This window comes from Hylobates moloch, unplaced genomic scaffold, assembly GCF_009828535.3.
Source record: "Hylobates moloch isolate HMO894 unplaced genomic scaffold, HMol_V3 SCAFFOLD_3, whole genome shotgun sequence".
In the NCBI taxonomy this organism is placed as follows: Eukaryota; Metazoa; Chordata; class Mammalia; order Primates; family Hylobatidae; genus Hylobates; species Hylobates moloch.
In genome coordinates, this window is record NW_026652278.1 from 142,740,307 (window position 1) to 142,762,304 (window position 21,998).

A 21,998-nucleotide genomic window follows, 5' to 3' on the forward strand; every position below is an offset into this window, starting at 1 on the left:
AACTCAGAGGGCCTAGAATACAGATTTTTTATGTAAACAGCGTGGACAGGGGGTTAGTAGAGGAGAGGAGAAAATATAATTTGGGGATTACTTTGGCCATAAGTTACACCTGGTGTCATGGTTTGGTGTGGAGTTTGGACACCCAGAAAAGGAAAGGTTAGATTATTGGGAAGTTGGGAAGAGGACAAGCCAGAATGGGTGACAGGAGGGTGGTAGGGGCCCAACTACAGTTTAGAATTTCCTGTGCAGGGTTCTCTGTTAGTATTGCCTGTGTGTTGCCATGAGTTTGTCTTGGTGTCCCTTCTGTCATTTGCCATCAGTTGGCAGTGTCTAGAGTACAGTTCCATTTCATTGAAGCACTCAGTCTAGAGTATAAAGCATTTATGTGAATCAGTGGAAACTGAATTTGCACGGCTGAGGATCTGTACTGCAGTTTCAGAAAAGTCAGTATAGTTTAATTGAGGTATAAAGGGCTCTCCTCCCCATCTGAGTTGTGACAAGTTGGGAAATACAAAAAATGAGGCAGATGGAAGATTAAAACACCATCTTTATTACCAGTAAAACTGATACCAGAGAATAGAGTTTACCCCTGTAGGCAAACATTCCCAATATTTAACCCTAGAATTAGACAGACACTCACCCAGACACATTATAGAAGCTGTGGTGGGGAAGAGCAGAGACAAATATGTCTTTCTTTCTTTCTTTTTTTTTTTTTGAGACGGAGTCTCGCTCTGTCACCCAGGCTGGAGTGCAGTGGTGCGATCTCGGCTCACTGCAAACTCCGCCTCCCGGGTTCACGCCATTCTCCTGCCTCAACTTCCTGAGTAGCTGAGACTACAGAAGCCCGCCACCATGCCCGGCTAATTTTTTTTGTATTTTTAGTGGAGGAGAGGTTTCACCGTGTTAGCCAGGATGGTCTCAATCTCCTGACCTTGTGATCCGCCCACCTCGGCCTCCCAAAGTGCTGGGATTACAGGCGTGAGCCACCGCGCCTGGCCAGTGCTTTCTTTTTTTGAGACAGAGTCTCACTCTGTTGCCCAGGCTGGAGTGCAGTGGCACAATCTTGGCTCACTGCAACCTCCATCTTCTGGGTTCCAGTGATCATTCTGCTTCAGCCTCCCTAGTAGCTGGGACTATAGACATGGGCCACCATGCCCAGCTAATTTTTGTATTTTTAGTTGGGATGGAGTTTCACCATGTAGGCCAGGCTAGCCTTGAACTCCTGACCTCAAGTACTCCGCCCGCCTCAGCCTCCCAAAGTGCTGTGATTACAGGCGTGAGCCTCTGTGCCCTCCCCTGAATATGTACTTTCTGGTAGAAGCCTAGCTCCCAGGAGAAGAGAGGAAGGGACAGGCTCAATCCCAAGCTCAACAAAATGACAAGTTACTCCTCCTCTCCTGGAGAAGAATTACAGGGGGAGTCAGAGAGAGACCAGAATTACGCTGCTAGGAGATCCTGCATGTGGGAGGACACATGAGGATTGGAGACTTCATTTTACTGTATCATGTCTGCATAAATTCAACCTAAGTTCTAGCAGATTTGGAAGTAGTAATTCATACTTAAAAAAAACACATTGGAGTGGTTTAAATGTCACTCCGATCACCAAGAACCTATCATGGTCCCCGTGACCTGCAGAAGATAATCCAGAGTCCTTAACCTGGTTTTAAAAACCTCTCCTGATATGGCCCCATCCTGCCTATGAGCCTTCCTTCCCTTCATGATGTTCAAATGCAGATGTAAAGTCTGATCAGTGCCCTCATCATCCTCTGAACAGTTCATTCTTGCTCCCATGTTCCTGCTGGATTATCCTTTCCACTTCTTGCCTGTTCATTCAAAGTGTACTCATCTGGGCCACGCGTGGTGGCTCATGCCTGTAATCCCAGCACTTTGGGAGGCTGAGGTGGGGGGATCGCTTGAGGTCAGGAGTTCAAGACCAGCCTGGCTGACATGGTGAAACCCCATCTCTACTAAAAATACAAAAATTAGCCTGGCACGGTGGCGTGTGCCTGTAATCCCAGCTACTCGGGAGGCTGAGGCACAAGAATCACTTGAACCCGGGAGGCGGAGGTTGCAGTGAGCTGAGATTATGCCATTGCACTCCAGCCTGGGTGACAGAGCGAGACTCTGTCTTAAAAAAAAAAAAAAAAAAAAAAAGTGTATTCATCTGTTAGGTCTCAATACAAGCACCGCTGTGGGCAGAAGCCTTGCACTGAAGCATATGCTGACTTCTCTCATCTCCAAACTGCCAATGAACTTTCACATAGGACTGCACTGCTTAGCACTTGTTCATCAAATGAGCTTTATCTGCCAATTGTAAGTTTTTTGAGGGATAAATGTTTCTTATACTTCTTCTGTGTATCCTTAGCTGCTAGTATATTGTACACCTGGAAAACACTCAATATATATGCAGTTGGTTAAATAGATGTGTCAAAAGAAAGTGGCTAGCACTCTTATCACTATATTAGAATACAGTGATGTGTTGGTTATGCTGGAAAATAAAATACCAGGGCAAAGAATTGAGATTAGCACTTAGTTTTATGTCACTGACATGGAATCAAAGAATGCTTTGGAACAGACTTTTGTAACAGAGAGGGTAGGTCATCTAGTTCATCATCATTTTACAGCAGAGAAAACAAAGGCTCATGATTTGGAAAGAAATGTTCAGAGTCTGTGAGCTTAATATTTGTGAGAGGAATAGAGGATATGAAGCAGATGATCTTTCAATTCTTTAACATTTGATTATGTTTACAAGGTTTGTTTGGTAGCTTTATGTTTGCATTAGAGGTCCTCTAAGTGTTCCAAAGTGCTTTTCTATTATCCTGTAGATCCTCACTTCTTTATGTGCTCGCCAAAATCTGTGGAGGAAGGCACTTTTCACAGAAGCCTTCACATCTCATCGTTAACCTTCTTCATTGACACATGTCAACTCACTGCGGTAGATTACATAGTATGCAGGCCTGAGACATCAGGCTTGTTTTCCATTTGTAGCAGTTGGGACACCAGAATATTACTTCACTTGCCCATGGTCACCAGATGCTAAGAATTAAAATGCAAATGTCTTATATTCATTCCCATTGCAGACCATTTTCTACTACTCCATGATGTTTTTCTCTTCTTTAAATTATCATCTGGAGACCCTGAGAGAATGCTGGCTGAGAAAGAAAGCACATTTGTGATTCCCTGATCAGCAAAGAGATTGGTTAATGCAAGTACCTTAAGCACCCAGGGTAGAAGGTTATGAACCCCAGGTTGGAGAAAGGATGGCCTGGCTTTGATGAGTGCTGAGAGAGCATGCTGCCCTGTGCCAGAGTGGAACAGGAAGCGGGAGCTGATACCTGAGAAGGACAGGTCAGCTAGCCAGCTCTCAGGGAGGGGTTTCCAGGACAGCTTCATTACTTGCTTTATGTTGTAGACTTCTTAAGACATCCATGATCATATTTAACTGTTGTACAAAAATAGCAAACAAAATATAGGCAGTGTTTTGGTCATTTGTGCCACTGTTTTTTTCCAGTAAATTTAAAAAAATTTTTGGTTTTTAATTTAAAAAATTAAATGTTAGCGTTGTCTCTTATTGGTTAGTTAACAGAAAAGCTAATAGAGGAGTTAATCTGTCTAGTGTATATTTTAAAACAGATTTCAAATACTGAGTTGTTGAATGAGTAAGTCATGAAGTCAATTTGGTAGGTCACAATTAGCTCTTAAAGTTGAATAAAATAGAAAATATCAGAGTGCATTGCACTTAGTAATGGTGAGTACTAGATATTATTGTAAAATATTTTTATTTTGATGAGTCATGGTGTTAAAAAGTTTGAAAACACTGAATGGGGGAATGTTACTAGATTACTTGTTACTTGATGTTACATTTCTTTATCATGGGCTGCAAATAAATGTTAGTTGGTACTCTTTAGTTCTAAAACATTCATTTGTTAATTATTTCATTCAACATATATATTTTAAGCATCCAATATATGCCAGGCACTGTTCTAAGTGTTTGCTGGGGTTGAGATATCTATAGCAATTTACTTACAAAGCATATCTTATTTCTCTTACTCAGAGAAAACACCGAATTGGTGTGCCTAACGTTTAGCTGTGGATAACAGAAAACTCCCTTTATATTACAGAAAACTCCCTTTAATGATCCTTTCATATTCTGCACACCACTTCTATTTACAACTCACTAGCCAAGAGATACATAGTAACATCTAGATGCAAAGGAAGCAGGGAAATGTGGTTTTTTATTATAAAGTCAGGATTTATTCCCAAGGAAGAGAGGGAGAATAAATATTGGGGAGACATTTAGTAGTGCCTGCCATATACCTCAAAGCTTCTTACATGTAAACAAAATTTCATTTCCATTGATGGGAAACTGGAAATTTCTATTATTATAATTATTGGGAAGGCACAGGCTTGGCAGGGCCACTGCATAGAGTTGGGCAGGTTGTCTACTGCACAAGGGCAGCCTGCTGAGGGTGCAGATAGGAGAGATGGTGTTCATGTTCCGTTTGCCAGACTTTGTGTCCTGGCATAGGGCTGTGTCCACCCACAGGAAGAGGCACCCTTATCTAATTGGCAGAAGACACCTTCTTCTCTGGCCAAGCCATCTGCTTACCAAACTGTGGGCCTGGGGGGCTACTTTGCCCAAAGAGATCTATTTCTAATTTGCAGAAATGCCCTATATGGGCTGGCTGTGGCTCAGAGGGCAGTCTCAACTAGCCTAGAGGTCATCTTAAGCATTTGACCCTGACATACCTGATTCTACCCCTTCTTCTAGTATAGCTCTTCTTGCTTGGTTTTATATTTTTAAAATAATAGAAGTTAGCTGACAAAACTGTGTGCATTGTCTTATCACAAATAGGCACAGAGTAAATTTTCCGAGGTTGAGCAGATCTACAGGCCCTGCAGTCTCCTCATCCCTGACCTCTCCGTAGCACCTCACGTCACTTCTCTTCCATTGTAGGAAAGGAAATTAGTGTTATAAATTAAGCTTACATTGATCTCTGATTTGAAATGGAAAATTAGGTATCTTTTTTTTTTCAACTTCAACAAGTGCATGAGGGAGATAATGGTACCAAACTATTGGGTTCTTAAGCATCAGAATTATGAAAAGATAGAAAGGGTCCCACCTTCCCTACACACAGAGAATAAAAAAAAAACCCACACAAAACCCCACTTTATCTAAGGCAGCCAGGTGGTATTCATCTTGGAAACAAATGCAGAGAGTGGAGGGAAGATCTGGTCCGAAAGTTGGTGTGAATCTTTTATTCTTTCCCTGTACTCTCCTAAGAGAACATTAAAAATTTATCAGCAACAAAGGCCCTGCAAGCTTTTCTTCAAGTAGGAAAACGAAAAAGCAAGGAAAACAGAGAAGGAGTTTAGTCTATTTATTTTATCTTCTTGCTATAATTTTCTCTCGCCCCACACTGTTTTTTTTGAGGGCTTGCTGTCCCCTCATTTTTGTCTGACTTGCGTTTCAGGTGAGGCAAAGCAGCAATCATTCTGATGGGATGCTCCTCTGTGATTATCCAGTGCCAGATGATGTGCAGGTCTGGGACAACAGAGAGAAACGACCAGGATAACTGCAATTGTTGAATTTGTTTGGGCAGATATGTGTGTGTTTTCTGCCTTCCCATTGTACTGAGGTCTTTCCAGTGCTCATGGAAAATAAGCTAGGAGTGAAATCTGTCTTTTATCATCAGAGCTTGCTTTGTTACAGTTTTAGTGTCTAGGAAAATTGGTCTAAACTTAAATTCCACTCCCGAATGATACATTTAACCCATCAGGGAGATTGTGTGTGTGTGGCAGGGGATGGGGGGCGGTGGGGGAGGAGTTGGGGGCGTTGCATGGAATGGAATGGCAGGCATTAGATGCTGCCTTTTTGCAGTGGTTCTCAGATACTTCATTCTAGAGAAGCTGCTGGTTGGGGTTCCGGCCCATGGACCATTTCCCCTCCACTGTGGGTTTTAAAGTCAGTCTCATCAGCACTCAGTAGTATTGTCTTATTAATCAGGAAGATAAACAGGGAGAAGCCTGAGGAAGCATTTCTTTTTTTTTTCCAGTGGATCACTTTTCGAGGTTGCCATAATTAAAGAGCACGGAATGAGTTACGCTCTGTATTTTCAATGAAATGTTGTTCACTATAAATGGAAAATTTCCCCTGCTGTTCAGGCGTTGTAAAATTAATATAACTACCCTGCTAAGGAAGGCATCCCCAACATGGGCTGTGAAAATCCAGTGATTTTATTAGTAACAGGGCTGCTGATTTCCATCTTGACACATTTATTGATTACTCTGAGTACCTGGCGGTGCATCAGGTCCTTTGAGAATTCATGTTGCAGGTCAGTTGTAGTCATTTCTGCAGTAAGTTTGCAATCTTCAAGGATGAATATATATATTATGAAAACCGAGAAGGGGAACTGAAAGCCTAGAAAAGGGGAGTCTGAGAGGTTTAATAAGAATTCTGGAATAGGAAAGTTGAGTTTTGGGGGGACAGCATTTCTCCATCACCACTTATTAAGATGAGGGCAGGGTAAGGTACAATTTAAATTACAGCAGGTGGAATCTCCCTTTATAATGAGGAGTACTTTCTTCTGATGCAAAAGATTATGAGCCTCGACTAAGCTGTGTTGCCGAAAGAAGCCGTGTAATCTCTGTTTGAGTTTGAAAGAAGGGTGTCGTGGGTGTTTATGTTTTGGCAGCCCAGCACCAGACCTCTTTTTCTTTCTAAGCCTGTCTCTCCAGCCTTCTGGTGATTCTGTGAGACGCCCCTTCAGTAAGTATCTTTTCTGCTTGGACCATCTGGAGTTAGTTCTCATAAGATTGTTGGGACTCAAGTAACTGAAACAATATGCTTAGAATACTCCTTAGTTACATACTGGGTGCTCAATAACTGGTCAGTAATGTCGTTTGTATTGTTTCTCAAATTGCAACCAAGAAGTTTGAATCAAAAAGGGACTCTTTCTGGAACAATTAGTAAACAGGAAAGAGAAGAACCAGTGATCTTTGGAATACCCGTGAGCCAAAATGCCTGCATATTTCCTTGTTAATTATTACCTCAAGACCATGCTATGAATTACCTTTCTTATGGGGTACTTGGGTATTCAATAGTTAAACTTTATTAGATGAGGTTCAAGTATAATGGATCATATACTGCATTATACTCTAATAAATTATAATGAAGCTGTAGGGTACAAATTATGCACACATAGTATAGGAAAGGAGGCTATACACATAGCCATTTGCTGAATCCTCCCAGGTGAGAGGTTTATGATAAGCAAGCGAAAATAACTTTGGATGTGATGAAAGCAGTAACCCTTCAACTTGGCCAACCCTAGTTGCAGCATCAGGCCATTGGACATAGGACCACTTTTATTGGCAATGACAGCTTTATTCTTGTTCTGTCAGTATTGGTCAGCTTGTCCTGTGTGATCAGAATCAGGTTTAGATTGGCTAACATTGGCAAATACAGATGAAAATATGTTTTAGGGAGTTTCTGTGTCCCTTCTTAACCACAGCCTGTTCTAGGACACACTGGATCTTTGGGGCTGATGTAGCCCATCCCTTGTGACCACCTCAAAATCTTCTGATTCTACAAAATGCCTGGGAGGGAATGCGGAGGGAGTGGAAATGGATGAGGTGTTCATTTTCTATAAGGGGGGGTTGTACTTTTCCCCCTCCACCCCCGAAAATGTGTACAGACAGGCAAATTTTGTTCTTTTGCCACCAACACTCCTGCCAACTTCCTGGTCCTTTTTTTTTTTGCCTCAATTTGGCTTATTTTAAACTGATGACCCAAGTCAGGAAATAATAGCCATCCTTTACTGAGTGCCTTCCATGTGTTGAGATTTATGCACGTTCTCTTTAATCCTCTTAATACTTTCAAAGATATTGATTATCCCTATTTTGCAGAGGAGGAAACAGGCTTAGAGAGATTAAATAACACAGTCAAGATTATACAGGTAATAAATGTTAGGATTTGAACTCTAGTTTGTGTAGCTCCAAAGCCTCTCCTTTTTCTGAAAACCACTCTCTATTATCTTCCTCTTGCTGTTTTCCTCAAAACCTCATTTTCTACTCGGAGCTGGCAACCATATTCTCTGCAAGGCTAACATAACTTCTGGTATAGACCTCATATAGGTTCAGGTCTTAAGTAGAATTTCGTAATGCATTTGCCTTCTGCTTACAACAGCAAAACATTCAGAACTGTGTTTTTTTTTCATCTTTCTGTCCCCAGCACCCAGTACAGAGCTTTCACACCTGCATAAATGTTTGTTGAATAGGGCCATTCCTGATATGTTCCCATTGCGAGGAGGTGTAGGAAAAGTTAGGAACCCCAAAGGGGCAGCATCCATAGCAGTTGACAATATTCATGACAAGGTAATCTGAACACTGAGAACAAAATGGGAAATGCAGAAAAACAATAAACCAAGTCCCAGATAATAAAGTTTGTACTTCGGGGACAGGTAGTCAGTGTTTATTCAGGTACCTCAAATTTGGGCCAGTTAAATGCATTGAGAGTAGCTCCAGGGAAGCAGCGCTCAGTGAGGAAGCCACTTGGGAGCACCACCACTGCCTGTGGTATGAGTGGCACTGCCTCCCACGTGTGCCTTTTGTGCCAGGTTTTTCCCCAGGCAGACAGACCCCAGCTCCAACTTCCATTGGGGAGATGAGTGGTGTTTCACTATTCAGGGCCTGGAAGGACCCTGAAAAGCCGTTTGTTCACTGCTTCCCTTTTCTCCCAGAAGGTATAAATTCATTATACTAATATATTTAATGTATTACAGATCCATTGAAGAAATGCTGGGAGAAAAATGGCAGAGATTGGCTTTTATTTTAATATACTTTCCTCAAAATATGTTACTGAAATCCTCATCATAGCCACTCTGTTTCCTCCTTCCTCAAATATTTTAGGAATAAATCAGCAAACTTGCTGACTTTGGCTGTCACCTCCATTCACCTCCCCAGCTGGCCTCTGGCGGTGCTAGCAGTGTAGCGTGTGGCCTAGAGGTCAGGGAGCAGAAGGGAGGCATAGGGGAGCCGACGGGAGGGAGCTGACGGGAGGGAGCCGGAATCATCAACTGCAGACTATTTTCAGATCTGGAGTCATTGAACATTTTCTGTCCTGAATTTTTGGCTGAAACAGTAGAGCTGCTTGCTGAGAACCAGGGCGTCTGTCTTCCCTTTTGTACTTAAATGTTCTTCTTGGCGCTTCGTGTCCTTGGAGGGGAGAAGATGGCTGCAAAGAGCCTTTCCAGCTGCTGCCCTTGGCTGCAGGTGGGTGGATGTGCCTCCCACCTGTCCGTTGGCTTGGCTGGCTCTGGCAGCAGCGGGTAGGCTCATAGCCTGTGTTCCCTGTTAAGACCCTTTCACTCCTGTTTCGTGTGATCCAGGCTTGTCATTCTTTTCCCCTCTGCTGATTTCAGTGGGAGCTTCACTCTGGTTGGACCCACTGGGGCTGATGACTCACTGATAACCCAGGTGAACCAGCAGTTAGCTAGTTTTTTCCTCTGTTATCAAAGGAAAAGCCAAGGAAGGGTGGCTTCTAACTTGGAGAGGGTGCCACAGTCACCTGACCCCCCTGCCTGCCACCTGCCTGAGTGACAGAAGGTAGGATCCATCTGTTTGTTCCAATGTGACTAGATCACAGAAAAAACAATTAGCAGCTTGGAAACGTATTTTTCAGGACACACATAAACCTGCCATTACAGGGAGGATTCTGGTGCTAATTTAGATGCAAATGGGATCGCCCAACTAGAGCTGATTACAGAAGGGTCAGAATGTCTATATGCTCAATTTCACTCCTACACTGTGCAATAAGTTAATGTGCTGCTGCAGTTGTGGGCATGATGGCTGGGTTTGGTTCTGGCTTTAATTTTTTTTAGAGAGCTTTGGTTTTATAGAAGTAGAATGTGATGCGTGGTGTCACCTCTTCCCTTCCCACCCACCTCCTTTTTAAAAGAAAACACACCGTCCATTTTGCCTATTTCTGAGAAGCTTGAAATTCTAATAAAAAATAAAAACATACTTTTGGAGCTCTTAGCCTAAGACAAAAAAGAGTAGATTGACTGTAAATTCAGTTGCCATCCTGTTCAGAAAACTGATCTCACCTATGTGTGCAGGCCAGACCATGCTGAGTTATAGCCTGGAGCATAGAGAACTGGTGATGAGAACTGGTGGGTGAAAGGATGGCATAGATGATAGTGAACTGTGCTCCTGTGGTGTTTTTCAGATGTTTTTGGCTGCAGCTCACAGTCAGAAATAATATTTTGTATGTTTGCATATATATGTATATTTACTGAATTTGCAAGCAAAGCACATATATTTAATGTATTGCATTATGTATATTTTCAACAAAATATGTATACACAAGTTTGACAAAACAGGACTTGCCCTTACTACATGCAGGGTACTCTAATATTTTCTGTTGGAATCTGGTCTAAACCATTAATGAAATAATAAACTGAATTGACCACCCACTCTTGGATCTCAAACTATAGTTTCAAAAACACCAGCTTAAGGGATTGGTGAAGATTCTTGGCATGAAGAAGGACCCGGACAAGGGTGATAGGAGTGTGGAGAAGATGGGCAGAGAAAGATTTATTTCCAAGGATGGACTAAACGGGACTCAATAGCAGTAAAGTCAAGTACCTGAGTCAGGCCTCTATTCTGGAACTTGGGTTGAAAAGTAATCACATAATAGTGCTTAAGCAGATACATTCTTTAGAGTAACAACTGTTCTTATCTTGTCAGGGATAATTACTCGTTTGTGGACACTGAGTTTTCTTTAGGTTATTTCAGTCATTGTGGCCCACCTTTAGTATGAAATAACATTCTTAAGCTTTAGTATCCCTAAACTTTATTATTGTGTATGATATGGCAGTAAGGTAGAACATCATTTACTGTTTCTATTAGTATTTCTATGTAAATTTGTAGCTACATGCAATTCTTTATAGAACAAGTTAAATAAATATTGATAGTCATCTCTAAGACAGAGGTCTTACTTATATTAGCAGCTGATTGTCCTCCATAATGGGTTCATGAAGAAGATGCTACTTTCCAGTCTGGCTAACACTTCTTTGGGGCATTAGCAAAAGATTTCATTTTACATTCTGCACAGCAGAGCATCTTTTACCAGGTGGTTTATTGTTAGCTTTACAGTGATCACACTTAGGATCTGGTCTCATCCTTGTTAAGGAGGTTGCCTATTTGGGGGGATTAGAGGAAGTTTCTGAAAGTAAGATAATGGGACAGGAAAAGATTTTCTGGTATAAAAAGCTCCTAAAGGCTCTGAGGATATGGTAGAAGGAAAAGATGGAAGAAGGGAGCCAGATTTTCCTGGTTTGGGTATTAATTTAAGGTGAGTATGATCTCAGTTTATAAAAATATGCAACTTAATGCTTAATGGACTTGGGTTTTTAATATTTATAGCATGTTATGTAAATGCTGTCCCTCCAAGTGCTTTCTTAAATCCTCTTAGCTTATAAATGACAGCTTTGATTTCTAAAAAGAAATGAAATCTTTTCATTTATCCAGCCTAACAGTAGTAAACAATAGATAATGCCCTCCTTTCATGTTAGCCTGCAAAGACTGAGACTTGTAGTCTAAGGAGTTGATTGCTGTGCTTTCAAGCTTACTAAGGTCATGTGTGACTTAAGGGGGGAAAAGCTGATGCTACATTATTGGTACAAAGGCTGGAATTCTGTATAACATGTCAGTTCAGCAGTGTTCCATAGATAAGCTGAAAATATTGTGTTACAGAAACTACATACATGGCCTGTTTGGAATGATTATGCAACATTTTTCTAGTGATCAAGGTTGTTGGGGAATTAGATTTTTGCCTAAATCATTTAGGATTAAGTTTCTGCTAAAGGATCCCAAGTTTGCAGCAGTGAAGTGGATGTGAGCTACTGTAGGGTTGTTGTGAGTCATTTCCCCCTTAGCTATGATTGGTGACATCAGTTATTACAGATATCTTTATAAAAAATGTCTCTACTGTCTGTGGGGCCTTCAGGACACATGTAGAGGATAAAGGACAATTAAAAGTGAAACTAAACTCTGGCAAATATAAATCACTAGATCTTTGGGGCTATCATTCACTCAGGAAGAAGTACGTTCTATGTGCCAGGCTTTGTGCATTGCATTGAGGTAATAAAGAAAAGACACAGTGTGCATCCCAGGGCAGCATTAGGAGTGCTTCATATATGGGACTAGAAAACATCAGGAAACACAAAGATGGAAGTAGTTTGTTTCAGAAGCAGGGGCAGACCATGAAAAGCACTCTTCCCAATGCAATTTATTTGTTAAATGGTTGATGGTTACCTATTTCTGTTGCTATATTTGGGCCACAGAGAGCTCTTTACAGTTGGTCAGATGACATAGTGGTGTATTGAATGTCTGAGAGCTTGCATTGTTGGCACCGAGCTAGGGGAAGGGGATTTGCGCTATGATATGTACTTAGACCACTGTGGAATGACTTCTTGTTAGATACTAATGCACTGGATAAGCATGCCTTGCTTAGATAAAGAAAACAGACACACTGACTTGGTAATATCTTATCCACCTGGGCTCATCTATCCAGAAGATAGCTGAGCACCAAGAACTTTTTAAAAGTAATTTAAACAGCCAAAATAGATAGCACCAAGCCTTTATGCACAGATGTATCCACTCAGGGCTCATCTACACTTATGTAGCAGATCTGGACATCTGGTTTCTAAACTAATCTGTGGATTTTAAAAGCCGAAAATTAAAAGGGGAAGAGGAATGGAATATAAAAGGGATGGCCCAGTAACCGTAAGATAATGTGACAACTAACACTTTTAAAGGAAGAGAATGAAAGAAGATTTTAAAAAATGGAAAAGGGAAAATAAAAATCACTCAAAAAGTATTGCCATCTGTTTTGTTTAGAATTGAGTGCATTTGACTCATGGTGGAGGGATTGCTAAGATTTCTAGGGTGTGTGGTATTAGAATCTGAAAGTTTGAACTATTTCTCTGGTGGTTTTCATGCATTCAGGCGTGGCTGTTTCCTTATGGAAATTGATGACCCTGGGAATGACCTCTATTCATCAAGAGATGGTATATTCTCATCTTAGGAGGACAAAGATGTATATGCTAGCTCTTAAAATACTCCCAATAAAAATGTTTAAGGTTAGAATTTTGATACTTGAAGCATCAAATCCTTGGCTTCTTGAAAAACTTGGCTCTTCAGAGTCTTATTCACTGAAAAATTGACATTTTACTGCATGATAAAATTACACCTGGTAGCAAATATTAATTTGTATTATAAAAAAGTCACAGTTAACTTCATAAGCAGTAAGTTCTTATAGTACTTTATAAATAACATTTTATGTGTATTATTCAGTTATAAAAAATTTGACATGCAGCTCTCCAGAAACACATCTGAACATCTGTAGCACTTTGTGTCTGTACCACTCCTTTGCAATTTATATTATCATTTTGCTTGTTATAGCTCATCTTTCTGGACATAATGTTCTTATGTTTTCAGCTCCTCGTACATAACAGGCCCCAATAAATGTTTATTGAATGATTGATAATGAAACAAGTTATTCCGAGCTTTCTAATTAATCCTTTACTAACCATGTAAATACTTTCCATTATCTTTTTTCTTCATTTTTGATTACACTCTAAAATCTTTATGGTATTTGAACTGCATTTGATGATTAGAGTTACCAGAACACTTGAATTGATTCTTTATGCCTTTCTTTTTCCTTTTTGAATTAAACGGCAGAAACAGCATGAGGTATTGTGGAATGTGAATAGGTTATGGGCTTCAATAAAGCTCTGAAGTGTATTTTCGTGGGCAGGCGTGTTCTTGCCTTGATGAGGTCACTGTGGTGAGGCTAGGGGCCACGGGAGAGGCGTGTATCACAGCATCAAGAAGATGCTTACCTGTGCTCACTCTGTTATTGGTCCTAGGTGACTGTGGAAGAGGTCATGACCACAACTGCATATCTGGACCTTTTCCTGCGTAGCATCTCCGAGCCAGCACTACTTGAGATCTTCCTCCGTTTTATCCTATTGCACCAGCACGAGAATGTCCACATCCTAGACACTCTCACGAGTCGAATCAACACCCCATTTCGGGTAAGGAGAGCGCCAGAGGAAGGGAACTTACAACTCAGAACAGATTTCAGGAGAGTTTGTTTTGGGAATGAAATTATGAATATTCTCTTTTGCTCTCTTTTTTTCTTTCTTTCTTTCTTTCTTTTTTTTTGGTGGTTGTTGTTTTGTGGCCATTACCTTCTTACTATTTGGGTAGAGATGAATGGAATAATGTGTTTTGCTCTCAGGGATCCTTCTGCCAAGAGGTAACACTTACTGCCTTTCCTAGGACATCTTTCGCTATTTCTCTGTTTTAGCACTTTCTTCTGTAGAACTAGCAGAATGCACTTCTGTGGGGGCAAGATGCAGGGGAACATGTGGGCTTAAGCGCAGAGTGCATCAAGTCTGGGTGTTAGAGATCATATTCCTGTCCATGAGTTTTCTTGAAATGGAAGTTTGGAAAGTTGTGGGTGGTCATTCTTCATTTTGAAGCCCTGATTAACTTGAAAAATACTCCCCCTCCAAAGCTGTCTCTATTTAATTGCAATTCTTGTTTTAAAAGCAAAAGAATGAGAATGTATATATCATTCGGTTTGTAACATATATAGAGATAATATATAACAATAATTGCACAAAGAGGGGAAGAGGGAATAGACTTATATATGAGTAATATTTCTATATTTCACTAGAGCTAATTTAATGTAAATTTGAAGTAAATTCTGATAAGTTAAAATGTATACTGGAAGCCCTAGAGTAACCACTAATAAAATAACTTAAAAAAAGGGGAAAAATCTTTTAAAGGAATTAAAATGTTATACTAGAGAAAATATTCAATTAGCACTATACTTAACAGCAACATAATACACATTCTCCTCAAATGTACATGGAATATTCTCTAAGACAGACTATGTGCTAGGCCATATAACAAGCCTCAGTGAATTTAAGAGGATTGAAATCATGCAAAGAATGTTCTCTGATCATAATGGATGGAAATTAAAAAATTATTGACAGAAAGAAATTTGGGAAATTCACAAGTATATGGAAATTAACACACTTCTAATCAGTGGGTCAAAGAAGAAATCACAAGGGAAATGAGAATTTACCTTGAGATAAATGAGAATGAAGACAAAATATACCCAGACTTACGAGATACAGTGAAAGCATTGTTTAAAGGGAAATATATAGTTGTGAACACATATGTTAAAAAAAGAAGAAAGAGCTCAAAGCAGTAACCTAAGCTTCTGCTTTAACACACTGGAAAAGAAGAGCAAACAAAGCAGGCAGAAAGAAAACAATAAAGATTAAAGCAGAAATTAATGAAATAGAAAATTTTAAAAATGGAGAAAATAGGTGAAATAAAAAGTTGGTTCTTTGACAAGATTCACAAACCTTTAGCTAGGCTGAGAAAAAAAGAGGGAACTCTCAAATTACTAAAATAAGAAATGAAAGAAGAAGATATTACTATCAACCTTACAGAAATAAAAACAATGACTACTATGAGCAACTGTATGCCAAAGGATGACTTAGATGAAATAGACAAATTCTAGAAAAACACAAACTTATGAAATAGAAAATCTAAATAAATTTATATCAAAATGAGATTAAAATAGAAATTTAAAAAACTACTCACAAAGAAAAGCCCAGACGCAGATGGCCTCACTGGTGAATTCTATCAAACATTTGGGCACTAGTTAAAAAGTAATGTCAGCAAAATGGTGGAATAGGAAGACCCAGGCCCTTATTCCCTCACAGAGAAAACCACTTAACAAAAATTTATGGACCAAACTACTTTTGTAAGAACTTCAGAAACTTTGTAAGAACACCAGTTAAGAGGTTGTAGCACAAAGCCAAGAAGAGACATACTGAAGTGTGCAGGAAAATTGGTGGCATTATTACCTGCTCTAGCTGTGCCCACTTCCCAACACAGTGTGGCAAGATCCAGAGAAAACTCCAATTACTGACTTTTACCTTGTGAGGGAAAGAAAAGAGTGAATTGCTTGCTTCACATTGCTTCTTACGTTCTGTCTGTTTATTGGGAAAAGAGGAATAAAATAGCTGTAAGACACACAGAAAACAACAAAATGGAAATAGTAAGTCCTTCCACCTCAGTAATTATTTTAAATGTAGATGGATTAAACACTCCAATCAAAAGATATAAACTGGCTAAATAGATAAAAAACAAGATCCAAGCATATACTGTCTAAAAGACACTCACTTTCAATCTAAGAACATGCATAAGCTGAAAATCAAAAGATGGAAAAATATATCCTATGCAAATGGTAACTAAAAGAAAGCAGAGGTGGTTGTACTTATGTTTAAAAATTAGACTTTAAGATAAAGAGACAAAAAAGGACACAAGAGATAAGGAATGACATTATGTAATGATAAAAGGGTCAATTCACTAGTAAGATATAAATATTATATATAATATATGCATGTAAAAATTATATATGTGTATATATATGCATGTAACATCAGAGTTCCCAAATATATGAAGCAAACATTGACAGAATTACAGAGAGAAATAGACAGCTGCACAATAATAGTAGGAGACTTCAATGCCCTACTTAAATAGTGGATAAAAATATCAGACAGAAGATAAAGAAGGAAACAGGATTTGAACAACGCTATAAACCAATTGGACCTGACAGACATATACCAAATACTCCACCCAGCAATGGCAGGATATACATTCTCCTCAAGTGCACATGGAACATTCTCCAGGATAGACCACTTGTTAGGTCACAAAACAAAGTTTAACACGTTTACGAAAATTGAAAGCACACAATTTTTTTCTGACTGCAATGGAACAAAACTAGAAATAAATAGCAGAAGGAAAAGTGGAAAAAATTATGAATACATACAAATTAAACAACACATTCTTGGGCCAAAGAAGAAATCACAAGGGAATTTAGAAAATATCTGCAGACAAGTGAAAATGAAAGCACAATATACCCAAACTTACGAGATGCAGTGAAAGCAGTACTAAGAGGGAATTTTATAGCTGTAAACACTTAGGTTAAAAAAGAAAATCTTGAAGCAACAACCTAACCATACATCTTCAGAAACTAGACAAAGAAGAATGAACTAAACTCAAAGTTAGCAGAAGGAAGGAAATGATAAAGATCAGAGCAAAAATCAATGAAATAAAGAATATAAAAACCAATGAAACCAAGACTTGTTTTTTTAAAACAACAACAACAATATTGATTGACCATTAGCTGGATTAACTAAGAAAAAGAGAGATAACTCAAATAACTAAAATTAGAAATGAGAGAGGCGACATTACACCTTATGCCACAGAAATAAAAAAGAGCATATCACAAACAATTATACACCAACAAACTGGATGACCTAGAAGACCTAGATACATTCTTAGAAACATATAGCCTATCAAGGCTGAATCATGAAGAAATAAAAAAAGAAATCTGAACAGACTTACCTCAAGTAAGGAGATCAAAGCTGTAATGATAATTGAAAAATCTTAAAAACCCAGAACCAGATGGCTTCACTCTAGTGGTCTACCAAACATGTAAAGAAGAATTAACATCAGTCCTCCTTGAACTAAAAACTTGAAGATCCAGGAACATTTTCAAACTAATTTTATGAGGCCAGTGTTGCCCTGCTACCAAAGCTAGACAAAGATACTTCAAGAAAACTAGAGGCCAGTATCCCTGATGACTATTGATGCAAAAATCTTTAACAAAATACTAGCAAAAAGCATTAAACAGCACATGATAAGGATTGTATAACATGACCAAGTGTGACTTATTCCTAGAATGCAATGATGCTTCACCATATGAAAGTCAGTCAGTATACGACATTTACAGAATGAAGGACAAAACCCATAGGGTCATCTCAATTGATACAGAAAAAGCACTTGACAAATTCAACACCCTTTCATGATAAAAGCACTCAACAAACTAGAAATATAAAGAAACAACTTTAACATATTAAAGGCCTTATATGAAAAGCCCACAGCTAACATCTTACTCAATGGTGAAAGACTAAAAGCTTTTTCTCCGAAATCAAGAACAAGGCAAGGATGCCCACTTAGAGGTCCTAGCCAGAGCAATTAGTCAAGAGAAAGAAATAGAAGGCATTTAAATTGGATAGAAAGAAGTTAAATTGTGTCTGTTTGTAGACAACATAATCATATATATAGAAAACCCTAAAGATGACACCAAAATACTGTTAGAACTAACAAGCGAGTTCAGTAAAGTTACAGGATACAAAGTCAACACACATAAATAATTTCTATATATTAACTATGAACAATTCAGAAAGGAAAATTTAAAAAGCTCTTTATAATAGCATCAAAAAGAATAAAATACTTAGGAATAAACTTAACTGAGGAGGTGAAAGACTTGTGCACTGAAAACTACAAAACATTATTGAAAGAAATGAAAGAAGAGCAAATAAATGGAAAGACATTCCATGTTCATGGATTGAAAAACTTATTTTCATTAAAATGGCCATATTACTCAAAGCAATCTACAGATTCCATGCAATTTGTAACAAAATCCCAATGGCATTTTTTGGGCAGAAATAGAAAAAAATTCCTAAAATTTATATGAAATATCAAGGGACCCTGAATAGCTAAAATAATATTGAAAAAGAAGGAAAAAGTTGGAGAGCTCACATTTCCTTATTTTAAAACATATTACAAAGCTATACTAATAAAAAACAGTGTGGTACTAGCATAAAGACCAAGGAAACAGAATAGGAAACAGAATGAAACAGAAATGAACCATTGTATTATGGTCAAATGATCTTTGACAAGGGTGCCAAGACTACACAATAGGAAAGGACAGTTTCATCAACAAATGGTAATGGTAAAACTGGATATCCACATGCAAAAGAATGAAGTTGAACCCTTACTTTACACCATATAAAAAATTAACTCAAAATGTATCAAAGACCTAAACATAAGATCTGAAACTACAAAACTCCTAGAAGAAAACATGGAGGAAAACTTCATAGCAATGGATTTTGTAATAATTTCTTGGATATGACACCAGAAACGTAGGGAAAAATAGATAGATGGGAGTACATCAAACTTAACAACTTAGGCATATCAAATGAAATAATCAACAAGATGAAAGGGCAACCTGCAGAATGGGAGAAAATATTTATGAGTCGTATATCTGATAAGGGGTAGTATCCAGAATATATAAAAAGTTCTGTAACTCACCACCAGCCAAAAACCCAAATAATCTAACTTAAAAATAAACAAAGTACTTGAATATTTCTATGAAGAAGACATACAAAGGACCAAAAAACATATGAAAAGATTAGAGAAGTGCAAATCGAAACCACAGTGAGATATTATCTCATATTCACTAGGGTGGCCACTATCCAAAAAACAGAAAAAGTAAGTGTTGGTGAGAATGTGGAAGTACTGGAACCTTTGTACCTTGTTTATGGGAATGTAAAGTGGTGCAGCCATTATGGAAAACATCATGGAGGTTTCTCAAGAAATTAAACATAGGATTAGTATATTATCCAGCAATCCCACTTCTGGGTATATATCTAAAAGAATTTAAAGCATGATCTTGAGCAGATATTTGTACACCCATGTTCATTGCAGCATCATTCACAATAGCCAAGAGGTTGAAGCAACCTAGATTGTTCATTGATGGATGAATAGATAAGAGAGTATGTTATATATATACAATGGAATGGAATGTTATTCAACCTTAAAAAAGGAAGGAAATCTTGTCAAATGCTACAACATGGATGATCTTTGAGGGTATTATGTGAAGCGAAGTAAACCAGTCACAAAAAGACAAATTGTAGGATTCCACTCATGTGAGGGATCTAAAATAGTCAAACTTAAAGAAACAGAGGGTAAAATGATGGTTTCCAGGAGCTGGGTGGTAGGGAAAATGGGGAGTTGTTCAGTGGTTATTGAGTTTCAGTTTTGCAAAATGTAAATGTTTTAGAGATCTGTTGCACAACAATGTGAATATAGTTACCACTAGTGATTTCTATGCTTAAAAATCATTAAGATGTTAAATTTTATGTTATGTGTTCTTTATCAATTTAAAAAATGAATAATTAATACAAATTCTTCACAGACTCCTTCAAAAATTAGAAGAGGAGGAAATACATCTCAACTCATTCTATGAAGCCAGTGTCATTCTGATTTCAAAACTAAACAAAGATACCACAGGAAAACTCTACACTAACATCTACTATGAATATGGGCTCCCCAATTCTCAATAAAACACTAGCAAATGAAATCTAGAATAAATAGAAAGGATTATACACTATGATCAAGTGGGATTTATCAAACTAGGATTGTAAAGCTGGTTTAAAGTCTGAAAATCAATTAATGTAATACATCGTATCAAGATAAAGGAAAACATCATGATTATCAACAGCATACTCAACAAACTAGAAATAGAGGGGAACTTCCTAGCAATCTGATAAAGGGCATCTATGAAAAAGTCAGAGCTAACATTATACTTAATAGTGAAGAATGTTTTTTCACTAAGATAAGGAATAAGATAAGATATCATTTCTCCTCAATTCTATTCAAGATGGTACTTAGTTCTAGCCAGGGCAATTAAATAAGAAAATGAAATAAACACATTTATATTAAAAGTAAAATAATCAGTATTTGTAGATGACATGCTCTTGTATGTAAAAAACTAAGGAATGCACTAAAATTGTTAGAATGAATGAGTCTAGTAAGGTTGCAGATACAAAATTAATGTACAAAAATCAATTTACAATAATATCAAAAGAATAAAATATGAATAAATTTTACAAAAGAAGTGCAAAACTTGTGCTGCAAAAACTATAAAACATTGTTTAAATTAAAGAAGACCTAAATAAAAGGGAAAACATCCCATGTTCATAGACCAGAAGACTTAATATGGTTAATATAGGAATACTCCACAAATCTATCTACAGTTTCAGTGCTTTTCTATAAAACTCCTATCTGGCCTATTTGTTGAAATAGATAAGCTGACTCTAAAATTCCTATGGAAATGCAGTGGACCCAGAATAGTCAAAACAAACTTGAAGAAACAAGTTGGAGAACTCACCGTACCTGGTTTCAAAACTTTCTGTAAAGCTACAGTAATCAAAGCAGTGTGGTGCAGGATAGACATATAGATCAGTGGAACAGAATTGAAAATCCAGAAATAAACTCATATATCCATGGTCAATTCGTTTTCAACAAGATTTCAAGACCACTCAGTGGGAGAAAGAATCGTCTTTTTAACGAATGGTGCTGAGACAATTGGATATCCATGTGCAAAATAATAAGGCTGAATCCACACCTCATGCCATATACAAAAATTAACTCAAAATGGACCAAAGACCTAAATGTAAGAGCTAAAACTATAAAACTCTTAGAAGAAATCATAGGAGTAAATCCTTGTAGCCTTGGCCATGTTTTCTTAGATATGACACCAAAAGCATGAACAACAAATGAAAAAATTGATAAACTGGAAATTATCAAAATTAAAAACTTTTGCCTTCAAGGGACAACAGCAGGAACTTGAAAAGACAATTCACAGAATGGTAGGAAAGTTTTGCAAATCATATATCTGATCAGGTACTTGTACACAGAATAAACAACTCCTACAACTCAATAATAAAAAGACAAATACACCCTGCTGCTCACCCTTAACAGTGACGGTAGGGGTTACTGTGCAGTCTGATAAATTAACAGTGATTTTCAGGGGTTACTGTGGCAATGGATAAGAAGGAAACCTAACTGAACTGGGGAAAGGAGGTGTTGGATGGTAATATTGTGAGACAGGACAGAAAGATTTCTTAAGGGAGGTGATGCCTAAGCTAAGACTTTGAGAATAGATAGGAGTTAGCCCGTGGGGGAGTCAGGAAAAGGCATTGCATTTAATGGAACCACATGTGCAAAGACTTGGAATGGGAACAGAGTATGTTGCTTCTAGCTAACTACAAGTA

At 38.2% G+C, this 21,998-nt stretch overlaps 1 protein-coding gene across 5 annotated transcripts in view; it reads left to right on the plus strand.

Annotated features, from left to right (window-relative positions):
• The window catches only part of FHIP1A (FHF complex subunit HOOK interacting protein 1A), a 275,632-nt gene that overhangs the window by 217,936 nt on the left and 35,698 nt on the right, over positions 1-21,998 (plus strand). For all 5 annotated transcript variants that reach the window (XM_032148264.2, XM_058436820.1, XM_058436821.1 and 2 more), the window contains one exon: positions 13,932-14,099. In XM_032148264.2, the coding sequence (XP_032004155.1) occupies positions 13,932-14,099 (168 nt within the window). The remainder of the gene's footprint in view (positions 1-13,931; positions 14,100-21,998) is intronic.